The sequence below is a fragment of the Crotalus tigris genome, unplaced genomic scaffold (assembly GCF_016545835.1).
Source record: "Crotalus tigris isolate CLP2741 ecotype Arizona unplaced genomic scaffold, ASM1654583v1 scf7180000024124.1850442, whole genome shotgun sequence".
Taxonomy (NCBI): Eukaryota; Metazoa; Chordata; class Lepidosauria; order Squamata; family Viperidae; genus Crotalus; species Crotalus tigris.
Genome location: NW_024100400.1, coordinates 1,592,921 through 1,613,826, shown reverse-complemented (window position 1 = coordinate 1,613,826; position 20,906 = coordinate 1,592,921). Strand labels below are relative to the sequence as shown.

Below are 20,906 nucleotides of genomic sequence, written 5' to 3'. Positions count from 1 at the left end.
GGACGCACGTCCAAATGACGTGTGATCCGAGACCTGATTAGTGGAAGGAGGTAATATCGTCACACACAGAAGGATCAGGAGAAAGAGAGAGGCAGACCTAATGACCCCCCTCGACTCTCCCCAATGTATCGGTAAAGAAACATGTAGGTCGTTAAGTGAGACTCTCAGTAACAAAGGTCAGGTCCTTAAAAAACTGGAAATTATACCTGCTCTTCACATACATCCCAGGCCAAACATATCAGCCACTCCATCAGCTCATCCATAGAGGATGATCCCTCTAGAACAGACATGTCAAACACCAGGCCCAGGGGCCGGATGCAGCCCATGAAGTGGTTTCATGTGGCCCACGAAGCCATCCTGGAAACAGGGAGGGAATGGCTCCTGCTGCCTTGGCCCTGGCCGGACAGGAGCCAATGTACAATTTTGTGGTGGGCATCTATGCTGAAACGCATTCAGTCTTAGCTCCACAAGGCCGTCTAGAAACAGCGAGGAACCATCCCCTGCTGTGTTGGCCCCGCCCCCTGGGTGCATGCTGGGGAGGTGTTGCCCTTTGTGAGGAATGAAGAAATGGATCATGCCTTGGCGCTTGCCCCCTTCTATCAGATCTGTCCCACTCCTGCCCAGGCCCCCACAGGCACCGATGATGCGAACAATGTAGATCTGGCCATGCCCATCCAGTAGGCCACACCCACTCCATCCACACCCACCCAGTAGGCTCCACCCACCCTGGCCACACCCAATCGGCCCGAGGGCAACCGCAATGCTGATGCGGCCCTCAATGAAATTGAGTTTGATATCCCTGTTCTAGAAGAGGACTATCTGCCAGAAGGAAGGAAAGGTCACAGTGAATGAGAAAAGTTCACCTAAAGGGTCAATTATAGTTTTTCAAGTAAGCATTAAGGCTCATGAATTCTTATCATACAATTGAATTCTATATATCTCTGAAGGTCTGGGTACTCTTATGCAAGATAAATGATGCAATGATTATTCTCCAATGGTTGTAAACACAATAAGAGTCATAATAAAGAAACTAGTTTTGTATCATTAATATTCATTGTGACAGATCATAAATTAATTGCTGCCATCTCTAAGCTAATAAAATTTGGTTCAGGATACTGATGCCATCAAAAGTATGATGCTATAAAATATGTTTATTGGGCTATAATTTCTTAAAAAGGTTTCTAGGTGGCAAAGTTAATTATTCTTCATCCAAGAAATTTAACATTGTGTATCCTGAATATATGTTTTAGAAATATATGGAATAAACATTTAGTATTTGAGATAAATGGCTATCTTATCAAACAAAAAAATGAATAATTTTGATGTTGATTGCTTTTCATTCTGTATATTCTGTTACATGGTGTGTGTGTGTGTGTGTGTGTCTGTGTGTTTACTTTTTAATATTTTAATCTGTTATATTGTTTTTAATTGCTGTAAGGTGCCCAAACTCACATATCTGAGGCAGCTGTGAATTAAGGAATAAATAAATAAATAAATAAATAAAACAGGCAGAATAAATAATTAAGAAGTTTGAAACTCATTTTTCACACCTACCTCCTATGGATAGCTGGAAGATCTTAGAATTCAGTAAGTTACCGATATAACTTACTGAAAGGCTGGGAAAAAAAGATAAAACATTGTTTTCCTGTTAATATAGTTGATTCTCACAGATTTCCACAAGATAACCAAACTTTAGTTGATTATGAAATGCTAGCTAGAACATCTGAAAAGAACAAATTGAGGTTTTATTATTACCAAACAATTCTTAAAGTCATTTCATTCTCTCTCTGCCCCCTATTTCTATCTATCTATCTATCTATCTATCTATCTATCTATCTATCTATCTATCTATCTATCTATCTATCTATCTCTTTTATAAACTATTAGTAAAGCAACAGTTCAATCAAATAAAATTGTTCACCTTGCCAAAGCAAACGGTCTCTGAAAATTGCAACAGCAAAGCAATGGAGAGGAAAACCAAACCACTGAGGGGAAGCGAGAGGGAAAAAAGGAAAAAAAGAAGGAAGGTGAATGTTTGCAAGGGTCTCCTACAAGCTAGCAGGGACCATTCTTCAAATTCTAAAAAAACGGAGGACACAGAGGCAGACGGGGGTCTAAAAGAACCGTCCCCTGGTCCTTAAACCAGCTACCACTCTGTGAAAGGCAACAGATGGACCTACAAAAGGTAGAATGTCTTCCAACTAGAGACAGTAAAAAGACTGTGGACCTTTTTTGAGCACTTTCTCTACCCTCCAATTCCCCCCCCCACCTCCCCCCCCCCAATGAGTCAGTCAGTCCACTTCTAACTCAGGGCAGCTATGGGATCCTGGCCTTTTCATGCCTAAAAGTCCAACCCCCTCCGAATCGCAGAATGTCTGATCCACAGAACCTCTGCAAGGGGAAAGTCTTATTCACAACTTGCTTCACTTACCGCCAGACAGCTGTCAATGAACCACCAGGAGTTGAGCTTCCCCTTCCAGTTCTCTGTGACATCAGGCAGACGTCATAAAGCAGCTGGATGACATCACAAAATCCCTGCAATGCAGCCAAATCTCTGCGGGTCCCCATTCTCAGGCTCTGAAATTAAGCCCCCTTATTGGCCAACTCCATGTTAGATATGCACCGCTTAGTTGCGCTTAGTGGCTGGAACAGATCTGAGAACAGATCTCCTTGTGAGTCCTTCTCCTGGAGAAAAGGAACTCTTTTTTCCAGCTGCTTTTGGCTACTTCTGACTGGTTTATTTCCCCATATGAAACACATCCTTCCTTCCTTCTCTTCTACACATGGACACCCCCGCCCTCTCTCCTATACACCAACCAATAGCCAAGGTTGCTTTGCTGGTTGGGAGAGGGCTTAGAGAGGCCGAACAACCACCACAGAGGCCCTGCCCATTTTCTAGGCAACCTAAGTGTTGACAGAGATGACATCAAAGTCTCTCTCAAACCAGCTTAGCTCCTCCTAATTTACTGAGCACAACCAGAGTCAGCGACAGTCACTGGTTTATAGCACTCTGACATGAGTACCATCAGTGTGGAATAAATTAAATGTGAAGGGATTGGATTGCCTGCTCCCGCTCACCGTTCTCTGAAACCAGCAAGCAAGGCTGCAGATGAAAATATCCTTGTTGCTTTCCTGGCAAAATTGGAGAAATGTTTTAATGTTGCTTTCTCCTAAAACACATATATTAAAAGTCTCTAATCCAGTCCATAGCCATGGATTTAAAGTTTTAAAACATCCTATATACCTTTTCAAGATCAACTGTATGTGCTGCCAGTAACCAAGGAATCCATACAACCATACAAATGCAATTACAAGTAAATCTCGAGTTACGAGTGTAATGGAGCCTGCCCATTCCACTCATAACTCAAAAACTCGTGGGACCAGAATCTCATATCTCGAACGAGATAACTTCCTTGCTCATTAAGGCACATGTGGCTCGTTAAGTGAACATAAGGTATCTCAGGGTAGGGAAGGCCATGGAGGGCCTAATGAGGGAATAGGCCCCCAAGGCCTCCCGACCCACTAAGACACCTCATGCTTCCCCCTCCCTTCTTGCTGCACTGGACTCACCTTGAAAAGATCCATCTCCTCTCTGTTGCAGTTCCTACTGCCGCCCGGATCTGAGGCCGGGGAACGCTTCCATGTGCCTCTGGAGGCTGGATCAGGGTATTGGAAGCCTTTTCCAGGCTGTTGCTGCCCAGAGCTGAGGCTGGGGGATGCTTCTGCAGCCCAATCTGGGCACCAGATACCTTTTCCAGGCAGCTGCTGCCCAGATCTGGGGCTGGGGGACGCTTCTGCGGCCCTCCAGCAGCCCATTTCTGGGTGACAATGGCCTGGAAAAGGCCTCCAACATCCTGATCCAGCCTCCGGAGGCACATGGAAGTGTCCCCCAGCTTTGGTTCTGTTCTCTGTTGCAGAGAACAGAGGCCTAAAATACCATGAGATCATGCGAGATCAGTAGCGTGAGATCTCATCCCACTGATCTCGTGTGATTCTCTGAGAGCGCACTGAAAGCCTGGAGCAGCCAAGAAAGCGAAGGATCTCGATCTTCGCAGGGTGAGTATTGAAGGCCTGGTTCCTAGGGAGATCCGAAGTGAGTGTTGGGAAGGAGGGAATAACCAGGGTGAATGTAGCAGAGCCTCTGCAGTCACTCGTGAGGTCGAACGACTGCCGTGGTGCTGCAATATTTGTAATTTCGGGACTTGCTCATAACCACTAGGGGTGATTATTGCGTAACTTCGAACGAGCGTTAAGTAAACACTCGGAACTTGGGGACTACGTGTATTTAAACATTGTTGTTGTTGTTAATTGCAAAGTTGTGTCCAACCCATCGCGACCCCATGGACAATGTTTCTCCAGGTCTTCCTGTCCTCTACCATCTTCTGGAGTCTATTTAAGTTCACACCTACTGCTTCAGTGACTCCATCCAGCCACCTCATTCTGTCATCCCCTTCTTCTATTGCCCTCAATCTTTCCCAGCATTAGGCTCTTCTCCAGTGAGTCCTTCCTTCTCATTAGGTGGCCAAAGTATTTGAGTTTCAACTTCAGGATCTGGCCTTCTAAAGAGCAGTCAGGGATGATCTCTTCTAGGACTGATAGGTTTAAACGCCTTGCAGTCCAAGGGACTCACAGGAGTCTTCTCCAGCACCATAGTTCAAAGGCCTCAATTCTTTGTCACTCAGCCTTTCTTATGGTCCAACTTTCACATCCATACATTGCAACTGGGAAAACCATGGCCTTTTGCTGGCAGGGTGATGTCTCTGCTTTTTTAATATGCTGTCTAGATTTGCCATAGCTTTCCTCCCCAGGAGCATCTTTTAATTTCTTGGCTGCAGTCCCCATCTGAGGTGATCTTGGAGCCCAGAAAAATAAAATCTGTCATACCTCCATTTCTTCCCCATATACTGTAGGTTTCTCAAGAGACAAATAAGATGGTCTAGTACTCCCATCTCTTTAAGAACTTGCCACAATTTGTTGTGATCCATACAATCAAAGGCTTTAGCATAGTCAATGAAGCAGAAGTAGATGTTTTTCTGGAACTCCCTAGCTTTCTCCATGATCCAGCATATGTTGGCAATTTGATCTCTAGTTCCTCTGCCTCTTCGAAATCCTGCCTGTACTTCTGGTAGTTCTCGATCCACATACTGCTGGAGTCTAGCTTGTAGGATTTTAAGTATAACTTTACTAGCATGTGAAATGAGTGCAATGGTGCGATAGTTTGAACATTCTTTGGCATTGCCTTTCTTTGGAATCGGAATGTAAACTGACCTTTTCCAATCCTGTGGCCATTGCTGAGTTTTCCAAATTTGCTGGCAAATTGAGTGTAGCACCTTTACTGCATCGTCTTTTAAGATTTTGAATAGCTCAGCTGGAATACTGTCATCTCCACTAGCTTCCTCAGACAGCCATTTTGCTTTCTTGCATTTCTTTTTTTTGGGGATAGTTTTAGTTGCTACCTCTTGTACAATGTTGCGAATCTCCATCCATAATTCTTCAGGCACTCTGTCTATCAGATCTAATTCCTTAAATCTATTTGTCACCTCTACTGCATATTCATTAGGAATATGATTTAGTTCATACCTGAGTGGCCTAGTGTTTTTCCCTACTTTCTTCAATTTAAGCCTAAATTTTGCAATGAGAAGCTCATGATCTGAGCCACAGTCAGCTCCTGGTCTTGTTTTTACTGACTGTATAGACCTTCTCCATCTTTGGCTGCAGAGCACATAGTCAATCTGATTTCTATGTTGACTGTCTGGTGATGTCCATGTGTAGAGCCGTTTCTTGGGTTGTTGGAAAAGAGTGTTTGTTATGACCATGGTACTCTCTTGACAAAATTCTATCAGCCTGTGCCCTGCTTCATTTTGTACTCCAAGACCAAGCTTGCCTGTTATTCCGATTATCTTTTGGCTTCCAATCCCACATGATGATAAGGACATCATTTTTTGGTGTTAATTCTATAAGGTGCTGTAGGGCTTCATAGAACCGGTCAATTTCATCCTCTTCAGCACCAGTGGTTGGGGCATAGATTTGGACTACTGTGATATTGAATGGTTTGCCTTGGATTCGAATTGAGATCATTCTGTCATTTTGGGGATTGTATCCCAGTATTGCTTTTCCTATTCTTTTATTGACTATGAAGGCTACTCCATTTCTTCTGAGGGATTCTTGCCCGCAGTAGTATACCTGATGGTCATCTGAGTTAAATTCACCCATTCCTGTCCATTTTAGTTCGCTGATTCCTAAGATGTCGATGTTCAGTCTCGTCATCTCTTGTTTGACTATGTCTAGCTTGCCTTGATTCATGGATCTTACATTCCAGGTTCCTATGGAGAAAAAGTCTTTACAGCATCGGACTTTCCTTTCACCACCAGATATATCCACAGCTGAGCATCCTTTCAGCTTTGGCCCTGTCGCTTCATTCTTTCTGGCGATACTACCCTCTGCTCTTCCCCAGTAGCATATTGGACACCTTCCCACCTGAGGGGCTCATCTTCCAGCATCATATCGTTTTGCCTTTTAGTACTGTCCATGGGGTTTTTATGGCAAAGATACTGGAGTGGTTTGCCATTTCCTTCTCCAGTGGATCACATTTTGTCAGAACTCTCTGCTATGACCTGTCCGTCTTGGTGGCCCTGCACGTCATAGCTCATAGCTTCACTGAGTTACGCAAGCCCCTTCGCTACGACAAGGCAGTAATCCATAAAAAGGATTTAAACATTAGCTTTTGATTTACTGCCATGTGTAGGCAGTTCAGCTGTTTGAGGGAGAATATTTGCCTTGCTGCAAACAACAATAGGTTTAAAGCAAACATATCATAAAACAAACATATCATAAAATTTTCCAAATTTTAAAAAGTTCACTTTAAAAGAAAAATGCACTTTCCTAAGAAGTGGTGCCTGCTTCTTCTGCTGTGTTTTAAATTATATGCTTTAAATGCATTTTTAATTTTTTTTTTAACCTGGGTTTGTTGTTTCTAGAGTTGGCCTGAAATCCTCTGAACAGCAGAGGATTAGTAAATTAGTAAATTAAAAAAAAAAGCTTTTTGACATGCACCATTCCCCCCACAGACAATATTAAATAAAAGATTAAAAATGAGATGGTGAAATTGTAATGCACTTTGGCAAGAAGGCTTAAATGTAGCATTTTAAGCCACATAACTTTTATAAATGTGCATCTATTGGCTCTGTGCCGACTATTCCATTTGCTCCAAGTTTCACTATAGCAGTTCTCAGTTTTCTCACATTGAAAGCAACAAGGTTTGGGCTGTGATAACCTCAAGAATTTCCACTTTCTTCAGGCATGAATGTAAAAGGGTTGGAGAACTGAAGAGAGCAGTGGAATTGGCCCACCCTTCACTCTCTGATGTTCAGTTCTTTATCAATTGATATCTCTCACTTTTTAACAGAATGTGAGTCTCCACTTACCGCAGGGCCAGAATGTTGCACAGATTCTGTTTCATTTCTCCTGCTCTCAGAAATTGTCACTATGGTTGAACTTCTTATAAGATTGGGGAAGACTCTTGGTAATTTGTTTTGGTCGCCATGGTGTTAAAAAAAATGTTGAGACTCTAGAAAGAGTGCAGAGAAGAGCAACAAAGATGATTAAGGGACTGGAGGCTAAAACATATAAAGGACAGTTGCTGGATTTGGGTATGTCTAGTTTAATGAAAAGAAGAATCAGGGTACACGATAGGAGTGTTCCAAAATTTCAGGGGTTACCACAAAGAAGATGGGGGGGGGCAACCTATTCTCCAAAGCACCTGAGGGCAGGACAAAAGGCAATGGATGGAAACTAATCAAAGAGAGAAGCAACCTAGAACTAAGGAGAAATTTCCTGAGAGCGAGGACAATTAACCAGTGGAACAACGTGTTGTAAATGCTCCAACACTGGAAGTTTTTAAGAAGAGATTGGACAACCATTTGTCTGAAATGGCACAGGGTTTCTTGCCTGAGCAGGGGGTTGGATTAGAAGACCTCCAAGGTCCCTTCCAACTTATTCTATTCTATTTCTATTTCTATTCTAAATTATATGGGAATGCATCTTTGTTTTTATTATCATTAAGTGGAGGAACTTTTCCAAATATAGCCCTGCCTTTTAATCTGAATGAGGCAAATATAGTTATTTTTAAGCAGGGCAAGTATCCTATTATCACTTCTAATTATAGATCAATTTCCTTGATAAATGTGGATCCAAAGGTTTTAAGTGCTACTTCGCAGCCTCAATTGCAAGGTGTTTTTCCAGTTGTTTGCTGTGCTGCTGACAAGGCTGGATCTATGCAGGATCACCAAGCTTCTCACAATAGCAGATCTTAAAAGTCAAGTTCTGCTTTTTCCTCAGAATAGACAAGAGTCCATAGTTATAATTTCTCCGGACTCTGAGAAAGTTTTCTGTATCATTTTGAGCTTCCCCATAATTTTATACCAAGGATCAATAAGATTTAGTCCACCCATTAGTTCCAGCTGATTGTTAACAGTGGGTCCTACTTTGGGGGAAAGGCAAATAGAGCCTAAAAATGCTAGTAATCTTCCTTTTCTGCTCTATCTAACCTCATTTCTTTCATGCCTCATTTGGGAATCCTCTCTGGTTACTGTAGAAATAAATCTGAAGTAAATCAGATTTGGTGCCACTGGTAACAATCTAGAAGAATACACAGACGAGGATTCTGATTTGCTGATTTATGTTAACACCAGAGTTTCCAGGAAGCATTTTTGTTTAGATTTTGCAAAAAAAAAAAAAAAAAAAAAAGACAGGATAGGACAGGATTTCTAGGACTTGGAGAGTCCCAAAGGTGCTTTTTCTTTGAAGACCTTTGCCTTCTCATCCAACAAGCTTCTTCAGCTCTGTCTGGATGGTGGGGAATGGAAGGATTTATATTCATTTATATTTGCAGCTTTAAAGAATGCAAATGACCAGCTGTCTGCAAGGAATATAAATCCTTCCATTCCCATTCCATTAATTAAAAATAATTAATAATGATAATAATTATTGTTTTTAAGATTCTCACAAATGCTGCAGAAGAAGTAGGGGGGGGGGAATGAAAAATAAGTGCTTTGTAGTGGCCAGAGACAAAGGCAGGAGACAAAGAGTGTTTCTAAAAAGCTTTCTTTTTGCGAAGTCTCTCTACAAAAAGCCTACATCTTACATCCCATGGATTACATGCATCCTTGTGTACCCTGCCCATGGTTTTGGAAGAACAGCCATTCTATTATGTCCAAACATTTCACCTGTCTTTCACAAAGATAGGCTTCCAAATATCTCAAACTGTTGCTGCTAAGCTATGCCTTCAGCCACTGAAGCCCTGATTAGTATGACAACAGTCATATTCCTCCAAACAGGAGGAAGGTGATCTTCCTTCTATCACTTTTTCTTTTAAAATATTATTTTTCAAAATATCAATTATAGTACAAAACAAATTAACAAAACACCTATATACACTAAAGAAAAATACCCAATTAAACAAAACTGTAAACAAAGAAAAAATTAATAAAAATAAAAAACCCTTACTTTATATATTAAACTTATCAAAGGTACCCAACTCTGTACCAATTACACATACCTCTATGTTAAACAAACTCAGCCAATTGTAGCTTATTCAATAAATCATTATTAAACAAACCATCATTTAACAGACACAAAATCAAAGCTTTTGATTGGCTGTTAGTTCACCATGTCTCTGCAAAACCCAATTTCTGCTTTAAAAGAGTGTGAGAAGATAGTTCAGGGAGACTCAACTTATTGGAGCTGATGGCATGGGGACAGATTTCTTATTTTGGCTGTAATCCAAGGAGAATATAAACAGAATGTGGGTTCCTCTAACCTTCTTTTCATTTTACTTAAATTTGATTGCATTAGGTCCTTGAGTTTCAATCTTCTTCCTATGTTACATATTTGAAAAACTAGACAATTGAACTCATTGGGATGAAAAATAGCAAGATAAATTTTCAAATGGCTGCTTGGACTCTATTTCAGTTGATTAAGTCACATTATTTGAATAGCTATCAAAAAGGCAAAATACATAGCCAGCACTTTTGTTGAGGAGCACAATAACATTTCCCCAAGTGATTCTGTTTTTTTCATTAAGAATATAAGGTAGGAGGTAGTAAAATCAAAATGTGCATAGATCCACGTGAGTTAAGAGCTCAGCTATGTGGGTACCTTTGTAGTTCTGTATTACCGTAGATTTTAATGGCTTTTTAAAAAACTTAATTTTTGCTTCATATCTGTTTTTATAAAGTATATTTTCTACCTTAACATATGCTTATTAATTTTCATATGCATTCACTTTTACTTATATTTTGTGTGCTAATGACTGAACAACCATGAGTTTTATAAAAATATTCTTAAATTAAAACCCAACTTCGATTTTTTAAATCATAAATCTACCTAGTACTATAAATGAACATTAGAGTAGAAAAGTCAAATCAGAACATAGTGTTTGATGCAGAATGAAGATATATTTTTTTCTCAGTTGAACGACAAAATCATGTACCTTGTGTGTCGTGAGACATTAAGCGTGCTACTGGGCGCGAAAAGTCAGTGTTTTTTTTTTTTCTTTAACGTTACACTTTGGATGAAAGTTGTCGGCAGAAGAACCGGGTGCAAACGCCCAGGGATCTTCCTGCTGCTGCAGCCGAGAAAACAGGCGCGTGAGGACGTCTCCTGCACCAACCGCGCGGCGTCCTTCCTCGTCGGGCGAAGCGGTGGAGCGGAGGTCCAGCCTCAGCGGCCCCCGGGGGAAAGGCGGGGGATGGCGGGTGAGAAGGTAGGTCGGCCCAGGGTGGCTGGTCTAGGCGGCCCAAGGGACGCAGGTCGAACTCACACTGGTTGCGGAGGGGAACGGGCAGGCCGTTAGAAGTCGTTTGGGAGATAGGGACGGGGCTGAGGGCGGCCGAGAGGAGGCTGGCTTGACTCACTCTCCCTCCCCAGTTAGGTTTAATGTGAAGGTCGTTAATTGAAACAGGAGAAAGGGCTGCCGTCCTCCTTCCAAGACTTATTTGCGGGTATTTTCAAAGTCCCGCGTGTCCCCGCTGTCTAGTTTTTCTAGCCAAGCCGTTTGGCGGTAGTTGAGAACTCTTGAGGAAGTTCGCGTTTCTTGACTCCACTCAACGACAAAACCGGTGATCCTAGTTTATTTTATTTTACCTAAAATATTTATGTCCTTTCTCGTGTGTGTGTGTTGCGTGTGTTAAACCTCAATGAAATGTATTGTAAAAAAAGATAAGTGGAATAAACCAGATTAAGCCAGTCTTCCTCAATGGCAGGGGCGGCGAGCACTTTATCCCTAGGGTTCTATAAAAGTCTTGTACAAAAATTATTTTATCCTTCATGGGGGCAGGAAATAATGACGGTTTAATTTATACCTCAATCTGACACAGATTTTCATGGAACTAAGGTCGTTCCTTAGTTCCTGTGAGTATCCTGCTGTGTATTTACCATATATCAAATCCCTTCTTAATCGATTTGAATTTACTTGCAGATAAACATATGTTTTTGTCCGTGGAGACGTACGTACCCCTGGAGTAAAAAAAAATTACCTGAATGATAAATTATATTTTAGCAATGTTAAGTGTAACTTTCTTTGAATGTAAATGCTATTAAATGGAATACCATAGACTTCTGACTAAATGTTAAGATTCATGTGGCTATATTGTATTACATGCAAGCTTAATAAACATCCATTAAATTAATTATGAATATATTGCTATATAAGTAGGTCATTGCAGAATTAAAGTAGTTTAGTAGATAAAACAAAACTGCAATATTTCATTTGGCACATTTTTAATCCACAATCTAATCAAATCCAATAAATAGGTTTGAATGACTTTTTATTATTGCTGTCAAGGAGATTAGTCCCTAAGTATTTCAGATTCATTGATACATGTGGGATAGCTATGTACCTCAACCTTGAAACTATAAAGTCTTCTTCAGTTGTAAAAGGTATTCAATATCATTTTTTCCAACTGGGAAGCAATTTACAAATTATTTACAAATCATTCAGTGTTTGGAAAATGTATTGACAGTATTCAGACTAGTATATAAAAGTATTTGTATTCACAAACAGAAAATAAGAACAAGACCTTGTACAGTACAGACAATATTTTGCCACTCAACAAAGGAGAGATGTCATTAGTTTTTAGCATTATCCCAGCGTGAAGAATTCCTACCAAAGAATAACTGAACTTCCAGAACATAGGCTATGTTCCCAGACTTACATATCAAAAAGATATAAATATGCAATGCCAGCATATTTTTTCTACCTCGTTTCCATGACTTTACCTTTAGCAATAGCACTTAGACTTGTATACCGTTTCACGGTGCTTTACAGTCCTCTCTGAGCAGTTTACAGAGTCAGTATATTGCTCCCAACAATCTGGCTCCTCATTTTACCAACCTTGGAAGGATGGAAGGCTGAGACAACCTTGAGCCAGTGAGACTTGAACTGCTGGCAGCCAGGAGTCAGCAGAAGTAGCCTGCAGTACTGCAATTCTAACTGTTGCGCCACCACTAGTCTTTATCTCATCTATTCATCTGTGAGACAGGCATAAATCATCATTAGCTATACCAGTATTGTAATAGTATTTTCTCCTTTATTCTAATATTATTTAAGTGCAGCCTTAAAATGTGTAAATCTGGTATTGCTCAATAACCTAGTATAGGTATAATAGAGGGAGAGTAATGGGTAGCATATTTCATTCTGATATACCGTAACATTCTGCTGATTTAAAAACATACAAACAGTACTACAGCTTGTACTATTTATTTGTTACTGGTAGTGGAAAGAACCCTTAGATCAAGGTTCCACAAAATAGTCAGTCTCGACCCCCAGGTTTGATGGGACTAACCAAAGGGCAGTATTATTATTTGTACTATTAGTTAAAGTAGAATTATTAAATTATTTTCATACAAAAAACTTATACAAGTCAATGAACTGAAGAGTTTGGGGAACCTGCCTTAAATCATTGAAATGTTTAAAATAGCATCTTTGGTAACTTGCAAGTTTAGCTTTCCAGTGGCAAAGCCCTCCTCTTTTTGCCAGTTTTCTTTGGCCTGAGATGGTTTGGGTGGCCTTCTTAGGAAGCTTCTTATAAGCCAACTGCAACTATCCCTCCAAGGAGAAAATGCTAAACACTCTGAGCCTCAGGATTTCAGAACATACAGAAGGGTGAGGAGAAGGATGCTAGCAAAAGAGGTGGATTCTGGAATCTATGTCTTTCTCTAGCGTCCTTCTCTCTGGAGAAAAAAAATGCTAGCTAAGAAAACATGCTACTCTCCTTCCAACAACACTGGTTGGAATTGGACCTGAAGGAAGGAGGAGACCATTGCAGGATAGTACTCAATCAACTAAGCCAGTCCAAAGTATTACCATGGTTAATGGAATTGGAGACTGCTGAGAGGTAAAAAAAAAAAAGGATAGGATGCATGAATTACTGCCATCCTGAGCCCACCAAAAAATTATCTACAAGTGTGACCAAAGCTTTTTCAGGACTGTATCCTGGCTTGGTATTTGACTGGAAAAGATCCACATAATTCATTTCTTCTAGGACTTTTTAAAACCTGGACCTTCCCAGGAAAACATGTTGGAGACTGGATAAAGATTGTCCAGATATGTAGAATCCAGTGATTATTTCTTCTTGAAAAAGAGTATAGACTATAGCCTGTTTCAGGCATCAGGACCATCCATTCTCTCAATAATTCGCCACTAGACAGATCCATCCACATGCCATCTTCCTGGCCTTGATCAACCAGGAAGGGCTTGAATCAAAATCACAGGTACGGTATCCACAATACTAAGGACCTTATTCACTTCCTTAAGTTTCCTAGAATCAAAATAATTATAAATAACACAGGATCAAGCTTTAGTCAAAACCATAGGACTTGCCCAGCTGGAGTCTAACTTGGAACAAATCTAAGCAATTTGATGCACAAGGTGCTGATAATAGTTGTTACTGCAGAACTGCAGGTATCTTCTCAGTCATGCTGTAGGAATTTCTTCTGCTGTTTCATCTCCAAAAATCTTTCTGAGATTCTCCTGAAACTAGGAAGCATGCCAGAGTCTGTGCACAAGAAATGTCCGCAGTGGTGTGATCTATCGTCTTATTCAGCAATGCTTTATTCAAGCAGCAACCAAAGCCTCAATCAAACCTAAGAACAATCTCAAATGCTCTCTGAAACCTGATTGGGTTGGCACTCAAGAATTATTTTTATTGTTTCTAAATTATGCTGGGAATCTTCTGGTTTGATAAAATGCTTAGAATAAATATTAAAAAATATTAAAACAATCACTTGATTGCATGCATTAAATATAGATTCACACAGGTGCACTACTCTTAATATCATTTTCTCTCCCCCCCCCCCCCCCGATTAGGTGGCTAAATGTGAACCCTGCGAAAGAAGTTATGATAACATGGTAAAAATGCTTGAGGATCTGAACAGGGATTTGGAAAAACTTCTGGAAGACATGGAAAAATTATCAGGTGTGACATATTCCTGAATGTATCTATATATTGCTAACAAATTGTCAGTTCAGAGAAATAAGAATTTATTGCAGTTTTTGTAGATGTGCATTCGGATTACAATGCTTATGAGTAACTTGTTAGACTTCAGTAAGGCATTTGATAAAGTAGACCACAACCTACTTCTTGGTAAGCTAGAAAAAGGTGAAATAAACAACATCACCACCAGATGGATCTGTACCTGGTTGGCAAATCGAATTCAACAGCACCACATCCACATGGAGAGAAGTAAGCAGTGGGGTGCCACAAGGTTCCATCCTAGGCCCTGTATTCTTCAATATAATAATGATGATGATGATGATGATGATGATGGAAGACACAGTTGCAGATCAATGGTGAGAGACTGGGAGAGGTTAATATCAAGAGAGGAATATTTCAAGGAGATTCATTGTCACCATTACTATTTGTTATTGCACTGTTTCCTCTGCCAACAATACTGAATAACTCAGGACATGGCTATCAAACATCAAAAACATCTACCAGACTATCCCATCTCCTTTACCTGGATGATCTGAAGCTGTATGGAAAAACATCATCTGAAATAGAATCGCTGCTCAACACTGTCCGTATATATAGCCAAGATATTGTTATGAAGTTTGGCTTGGACAAATGTGCCACACTTACTATCAAACAAGGAAAAGTAGTGAAAACTGAGGGAATCAAGATGCTCCACGAAAGGAATGAGGAAGAGTACTACAAATACTTGGGTATCCTTCAAGCTGACAACATCAAGCATACTGAAGTCAAGAAAAAGATTAGAGGTGAATACATCAAGAGAGTGAAGAACTTAAAGTCCAAACTCAATGGAGGAAATACCATAAAGGCAATCAACACCTGGGCAATTCCAGTCATTAGGTACACTGCTGGAATAGTGGACTGGACTCAAGCAGAACTAAAAGCAATGGATAGGCAGACCAGAAAAATAATGACAATGAATCATGCCCTTCATCCACGCAGTGACATTGATAGACTTTATCTACCAAGGCAAATAGGTGGGCGTGGAATGCTACAAGTACATCAGATGGTTGAAGAAGAAAAAATGGCTTTGGAAGAATATCTGAAGAACAATGATGAAGATGCACTGAAATTAGTATATCAGGAAGGCTTACTGACTACTGGAGAGACCAAACTGGCCTACAAGAAAGACCAAATGAAGAACAGAATAGAGGCATGGGAAGACAAAGCACTACATGGCCAATACATTAAAAAAATAGCTGGGAAAGCAGATAATAACAAGACCTGGCAATGGCTAAGAGCAGGAAAATTGAAGAAAGAGACCGAGGGACTAATTCTGGCTGCACAAGACCAAGCCTTAAGGACAAATGCATATAAAGTCAAAATTGAGAAGACAGCAACAGACAGTAAGTGCCGCCTATGCAAAGAAGCTGAAGAAACAGTGGACCACCTGGTAAGCTGTTGCAAGAAGATTGCACAGACTGACTATAAGCAGCGGCATGACAAAGTAGCAACAATGGTGCATTGGAAGATCTGCAAAAAATATCATTTGCCTGTAAGCAAAAACTGGTGGGATCATAAAATAGAGAAAGTCATAGAAAATGATAAAATTAAACTTCTCTGGGACTTCAGAATTCAAACAGACAACCACGATGTAAAAAAGATGTTGAGACTCTAGAAAGAGTACAGAGAAGAGCAACAAAGATGATTAGGGGACTGGAGGCTAAAACATATAAGGAACGGTTGCTAGAATTGGGTATGTCTAGTTTAACGAAGAGAAGGACAAGGGGGGACATGATAGCAGTATTCCAATATCTCGGGCTGCCATAAAGAAGAGGGAATTAAGCTATTTTCCAAAGCACCTGAAGGCAGGACAAGAAGCAACAGGTGGAAACTAATCAAGGAGAGAAGCAACCTAGAACTAGGAGAAACTTCCTGACAGTGAGAACAATTAATCAGTGGAACAGCTTGCCTCCAGAAGCAGTAAATGCTCCAACACTGGAAGTTTTTAAGAAGAGACTGGACAGCCATTTGTCCGAAATGGTGTAGGGTTTCCTGCCCGAGCTGGGGGTTGGACTAGATGACCTCCAAGGTCCCTTCCAACTTTACTACTACTATTATTATTATAACACCCCAGACTTAACAATTGTCAATAAGAAAGACAAAAAAGTCTGGATAGTGGATGTGGCAATGCCTAGAGACAGCAGAATAGAAGAGAAAGAGCTGGAGAAGATAACAAAATACAAAGACCTACAGATAGAAATAGAAAGACTGTGGCAAAAGCAAGCAAGGATAGTACCAATAGTCATAGGCGCCTTGGATGCAATCCCAAAACAACTGGAGCACCACTTGAACACCATTGGCATTGACAAATTTGCCGTTAGTCAATTGAAAAAGGCGGCCTTACTAGGAACTGCTTCCATCCTGCGACGATACCTGTAATACCATCAAACATCCACATCTGCCTATCCCAGGTCCTGGGTAAGGACTCGATAGGTAGACAAAATGCCAAATCCAGTCTGAACATCTGGCTGACTGTGCGATGATCCAATAATAATAATAATAATAATAATAATAATAATAATAATAATAATATGATGATGATGATGATGATGATGATGTTGGAAGGGACCTTGGAGGTCATCAAGTCTAACCCCCTGCTCAGGCAGGAAACCCTACACTATTTTGGACAAATGGCTGTCCAGTCTCTTCTTGAAAACTTCCAGTGTTGAAGCATTTACTGCTTCTAGAGGCAGGTTGTTCCACTGATTAATTGTTCTCATTGTCAGGAAGTTTCTCCTTAGTTCTAGGTTGCTTCTCTCCTTGATTAGTTTCCATCCGTTGCTTCTTGTCCTGCCCTCAGGCGCTTTGGAGAATAGCTTGACTCCCTCTTCTTTGTGGCAGCCCCTGAGATATTGGAACAGTGCTATCATGTCTCCCCTCATCCTTCTCTTCGTTAAACTAGACATACCCAATTCCAGCAACCATTCCTCATATGTTTTAGCCTCCATTCCCCTAATCATCTTTGTTGCTCTTCTCTGTACTCTTTCTAGAGTCTCAGCATCTTTTTTACATCGTGGTGACCAAAACTGGATACAGTATTCCAAGTGTGGCCTTACCAAGGCGTTGTAAAGTGGTATTAATACTTCACGTGATCTTGATTCTATCCCTCTGTTAATGCAGCCCAGCACTGAGTTGGCTTTTTTGGCAGCTGCAGCACACTGCTGGCTCATATTTAAGTGATTGTCCACTAGGACTCCGAGACCCCTCTCACAGTTACTACTATTGAGCAAGGTACCCCCTATACTATACCTGTACATTTGGTTTTTCTTGCCTAAATGTAGAACCTAATTTTTTTCACAATTGAATTTCATTTTGTTAGATAGCACCCAGTGTTCAAGTCTGTCTAGGTCCTCCTGTATCTTAAGTGTGTCTTCTGGAGTGTTGGCTATTCCTGCCAGCTTGGTGTTATCTGCAAATTTGATGAGTTCCCCATCTATCCCCTCGTCCAAATCGTTGATGAAGATGTTGAAGAGCACTAGGCCTAGAACAGAGCCCTGGGGCAGCCCACTACACACTTCCCTCCATGTAGATGCAGTTCCATTGAGGACCACATGCTGAGTACGGCTGGTCAGCTACGAATCCATCTGGTGGTGATGCTGTCTAGCCCACATTTTTCTATCTTATCGAGTAGTAGGTTGTGATCTACTTTATCAAATGCCTTATTGAAGTCCAAGTAAATTATAAAAACTCATCAAATTTGCAGATGACACCAAACTGGCAGGAGTAGCCAACATCCCAGAAGAGAAACCCAGGATCCAAAAAGATCTTGACAAACTTGAACAATGGGCCCTATCATTGAAAATGAGTTTCAATGTAGAAAAAAGCAAAGTTTTACATTTAGCCAGGAAAAATCAAAGGTACCAGTACAGTTTGGGCAAGACCTGGCTTAAAAACAGTAACTGTGAGAGGGAGCTTGGAGTCCTAGTGAATGATCAGTTAACCATGAGTGCAGCAGCAGCCAAAAAAGCTAATACAATCCTGGATTGTATAAACAGAGACATAGAATCAAGATCATGCGAGGTATTATTACCGCTTTATAAAACCCTAATAAACACACCTAGAATACTGCAGCCAATGTTGGTCACCATATCACAAAAAAGATGTTGAGAGTTTGAAAAAAATTCAGAGAAGAGCAACTAAGATGATCAAAGGCCTGGAGACTAAAACATGCGAAGAATGGCTGCAGGACTTGAGTTTGGCTAGTCTAAAGAAAAGAAGAAATAGGGGAGACATGATAGCAGTATTCCAGTATTTGAGTGGCTGCCACAAAGAAGAGTGGGTCACGTTATTCACCAAAGCACCAGAGGGCAGGACAAGAAATTGGTTGGAAACTGATCAAAGAGAAGCATGCTGGAATTAAGGAAAAACTTCCTGACAGAACAATTAACCAGTGGAATAGCTTGCCTCCAGAAATTGTGGGCGCTCCATCACTGGAGATTTTTAAAAAGAGGCTAGACAGTCACTTGTCTGAGATGGTATACGTCTTCCTGCTTGAGCAGGGGGCTGGACTAGACTTCCATATTCTATTCTATTCTATTCTATTCTATTCTATTCTATTCTATTCTATTCTATTCTATATATGTGCTGGATGTACATTTTCATTTGGTAGCATTGGTCATATGTAGCACATAGTTAAGAACTATGGATTTTTATGCTAGAACAGTTTTATGTAACCTGATCTGTTTCTGCAGATTAGTATTTTATGGAATGAAGCTTAATGTCATTTGTTCTTATGAACTTTCTTACTTTCCTTTTGCCAGAAAAATTGCTCATTTAAGTATTTTTCCATAAATACTTAAATACCACCATTTCTTTTTATTTTTCAGAAGAATGTTTTTTTTAAAAAGTACTAAATTAAAATAATTTCTTACTAGAAGTATCATTTTGCATATGTGCATACCCAATTAGAAACACACTAGTAAATTTTTACAAAAATGTAAATTGGTTAAAAATTATCTTGGTTAAACATGGCAGGCAATTTTTTTCTGCCTTTCCATTTAAAATGTTGCATATGTATTAAGAGCCTTTAAAAACATATGGGAAAATAGTTGTCAAGGAAGCAGAGAATGTGTGTGTGTGTATGTGTGTGTGTGTGAGATTAAATATCTTTAATCCATTATCTCTCTGTATTGAAATGCTTCTTTACAGATTAGGTTTTCCAGTTCTTGAAAGAATATTGGATTATTGGAAACTTTAGTGCATTAGAAAAAACTCTGACAAAAAAACTCCAATAATAACATATTCCTGTTTTCATCAGGAATGCATTTCAGGAAATATTTTAATTTCTTTTTTAATGGAGCAATTCCTGATTCGTTCAAAACCACAGTACTGTTTTTAATAGACTGACTTAATATTGTGTGATTAATTATTTAACAAATTTGTTTATCACATTTCTATACAGCATAATGTCCATATTAAAAGTAATCAAGAATGCACATATAGTCAGAACAAGAATTTTTGTAATTAAAAATTGTGACACAGAATTATCCTGAGGATTAGTGAAATGGTAAACAAAGATGAATAAACTATTTTTTGTAGTATAATAGAGACATTTGAAAAAAATATTTGGAATTAGAATTGGCAGTTCTGTTACTGTTTATTTTTTATTATTTTCTCATTCATCCCATTCAAATTCATCCATTGAATCACTGAATTTATCTGTTGGGTTGTCCCAGTGCAGGCTACTTGGATGGCTTATGATATGGTGGTAATGCGCGCTAATCCAGACTTGGCCAATTCAATGAGACGTCTGGAAGATGCCTTTCTCACTTGTAAGGAAGAAATGGAGAAAAACTGGCAGGAAATGTTGAAGGAGACTAAAGGTGCTGAACCAAAACAATAACTGGTTTTGAAATCTCTGGTGGAAATTCAGACCTGGGAAGAGTTAGTCTTGAGTAGTGTGGTCAGTGTTTATTTACAAAATACATTTAAAAAATATTTTTCTGAGCTGTGTCTATTTCAATTTTTATTCTTCAATGGAAATGCTTTCAAACATTTAGGTGGTATGTACAACTACAGTATGATTTTATTGTATTTTCATCATTGATGATGTCAGTCACAGAACTTATTCTTATCAAATTAGTTTCTCTATTAACTTGTAAAATTAATAAGAATAGGAGTTACTGAAACTAAAGTTACTGATCTTGATGTTGCTATCTAAATTTACAAGAAAGAAAAATTTATAAATTCGATCCAGTTTATTCCCAATACCATTTGTAGGAGTGCAGCCCTAAATCACAAATAAGTAAGATGGGAATAATTTGACCACAAGATGGCACTCACACATAGGATCAATTTTAGAAAGACAAACCTCAGAATGCCAACAGTATAGGTTGTATCCATATAGACAGTAAAACCTCAGGTTAATAGATAATT

The 20,906-nt window shown here is 39.8% G+C and overlaps 1 protein-coding gene across 2 annotated transcripts in view; it reads left to right on the top strand.

Annotated features, from left to right (window-relative positions):
• The window catches only part of SYCE3 (synaptonemal complex central element protein 3), a 78,560-nt gene extending 58,092 nt beyond the window's left edge, over positions 1-20,468 (top strand). Inside the window, exons 1-3 of one of the 2 annotated variants that reach the window (XM_039322789.1) lie at positions 10,227-10,762; positions 14,366-14,474; positions 20,207-20,468. In XM_039322789.1, coding sequence (XP_039178723.1) covers positions 10,439-10,762; positions 14,366-14,474; positions 20,207-20,373 — 600 coding nt within the window. In that variant the 5' untranslated portion in view covers positions 10,227-10,438 and the 3' untranslated portion in view covers positions 20,374-20,468. Of the gene's footprint in view, positions 1-10,226; positions 10,763-14,365; positions 14,475-20,206 lie in introns of those variants that run through there. The other variant, XM_039322790.1, reaches the window with a different exon arrangement.
• Positions 20,469-20,906: the final 438 nt, after the last annotated feature.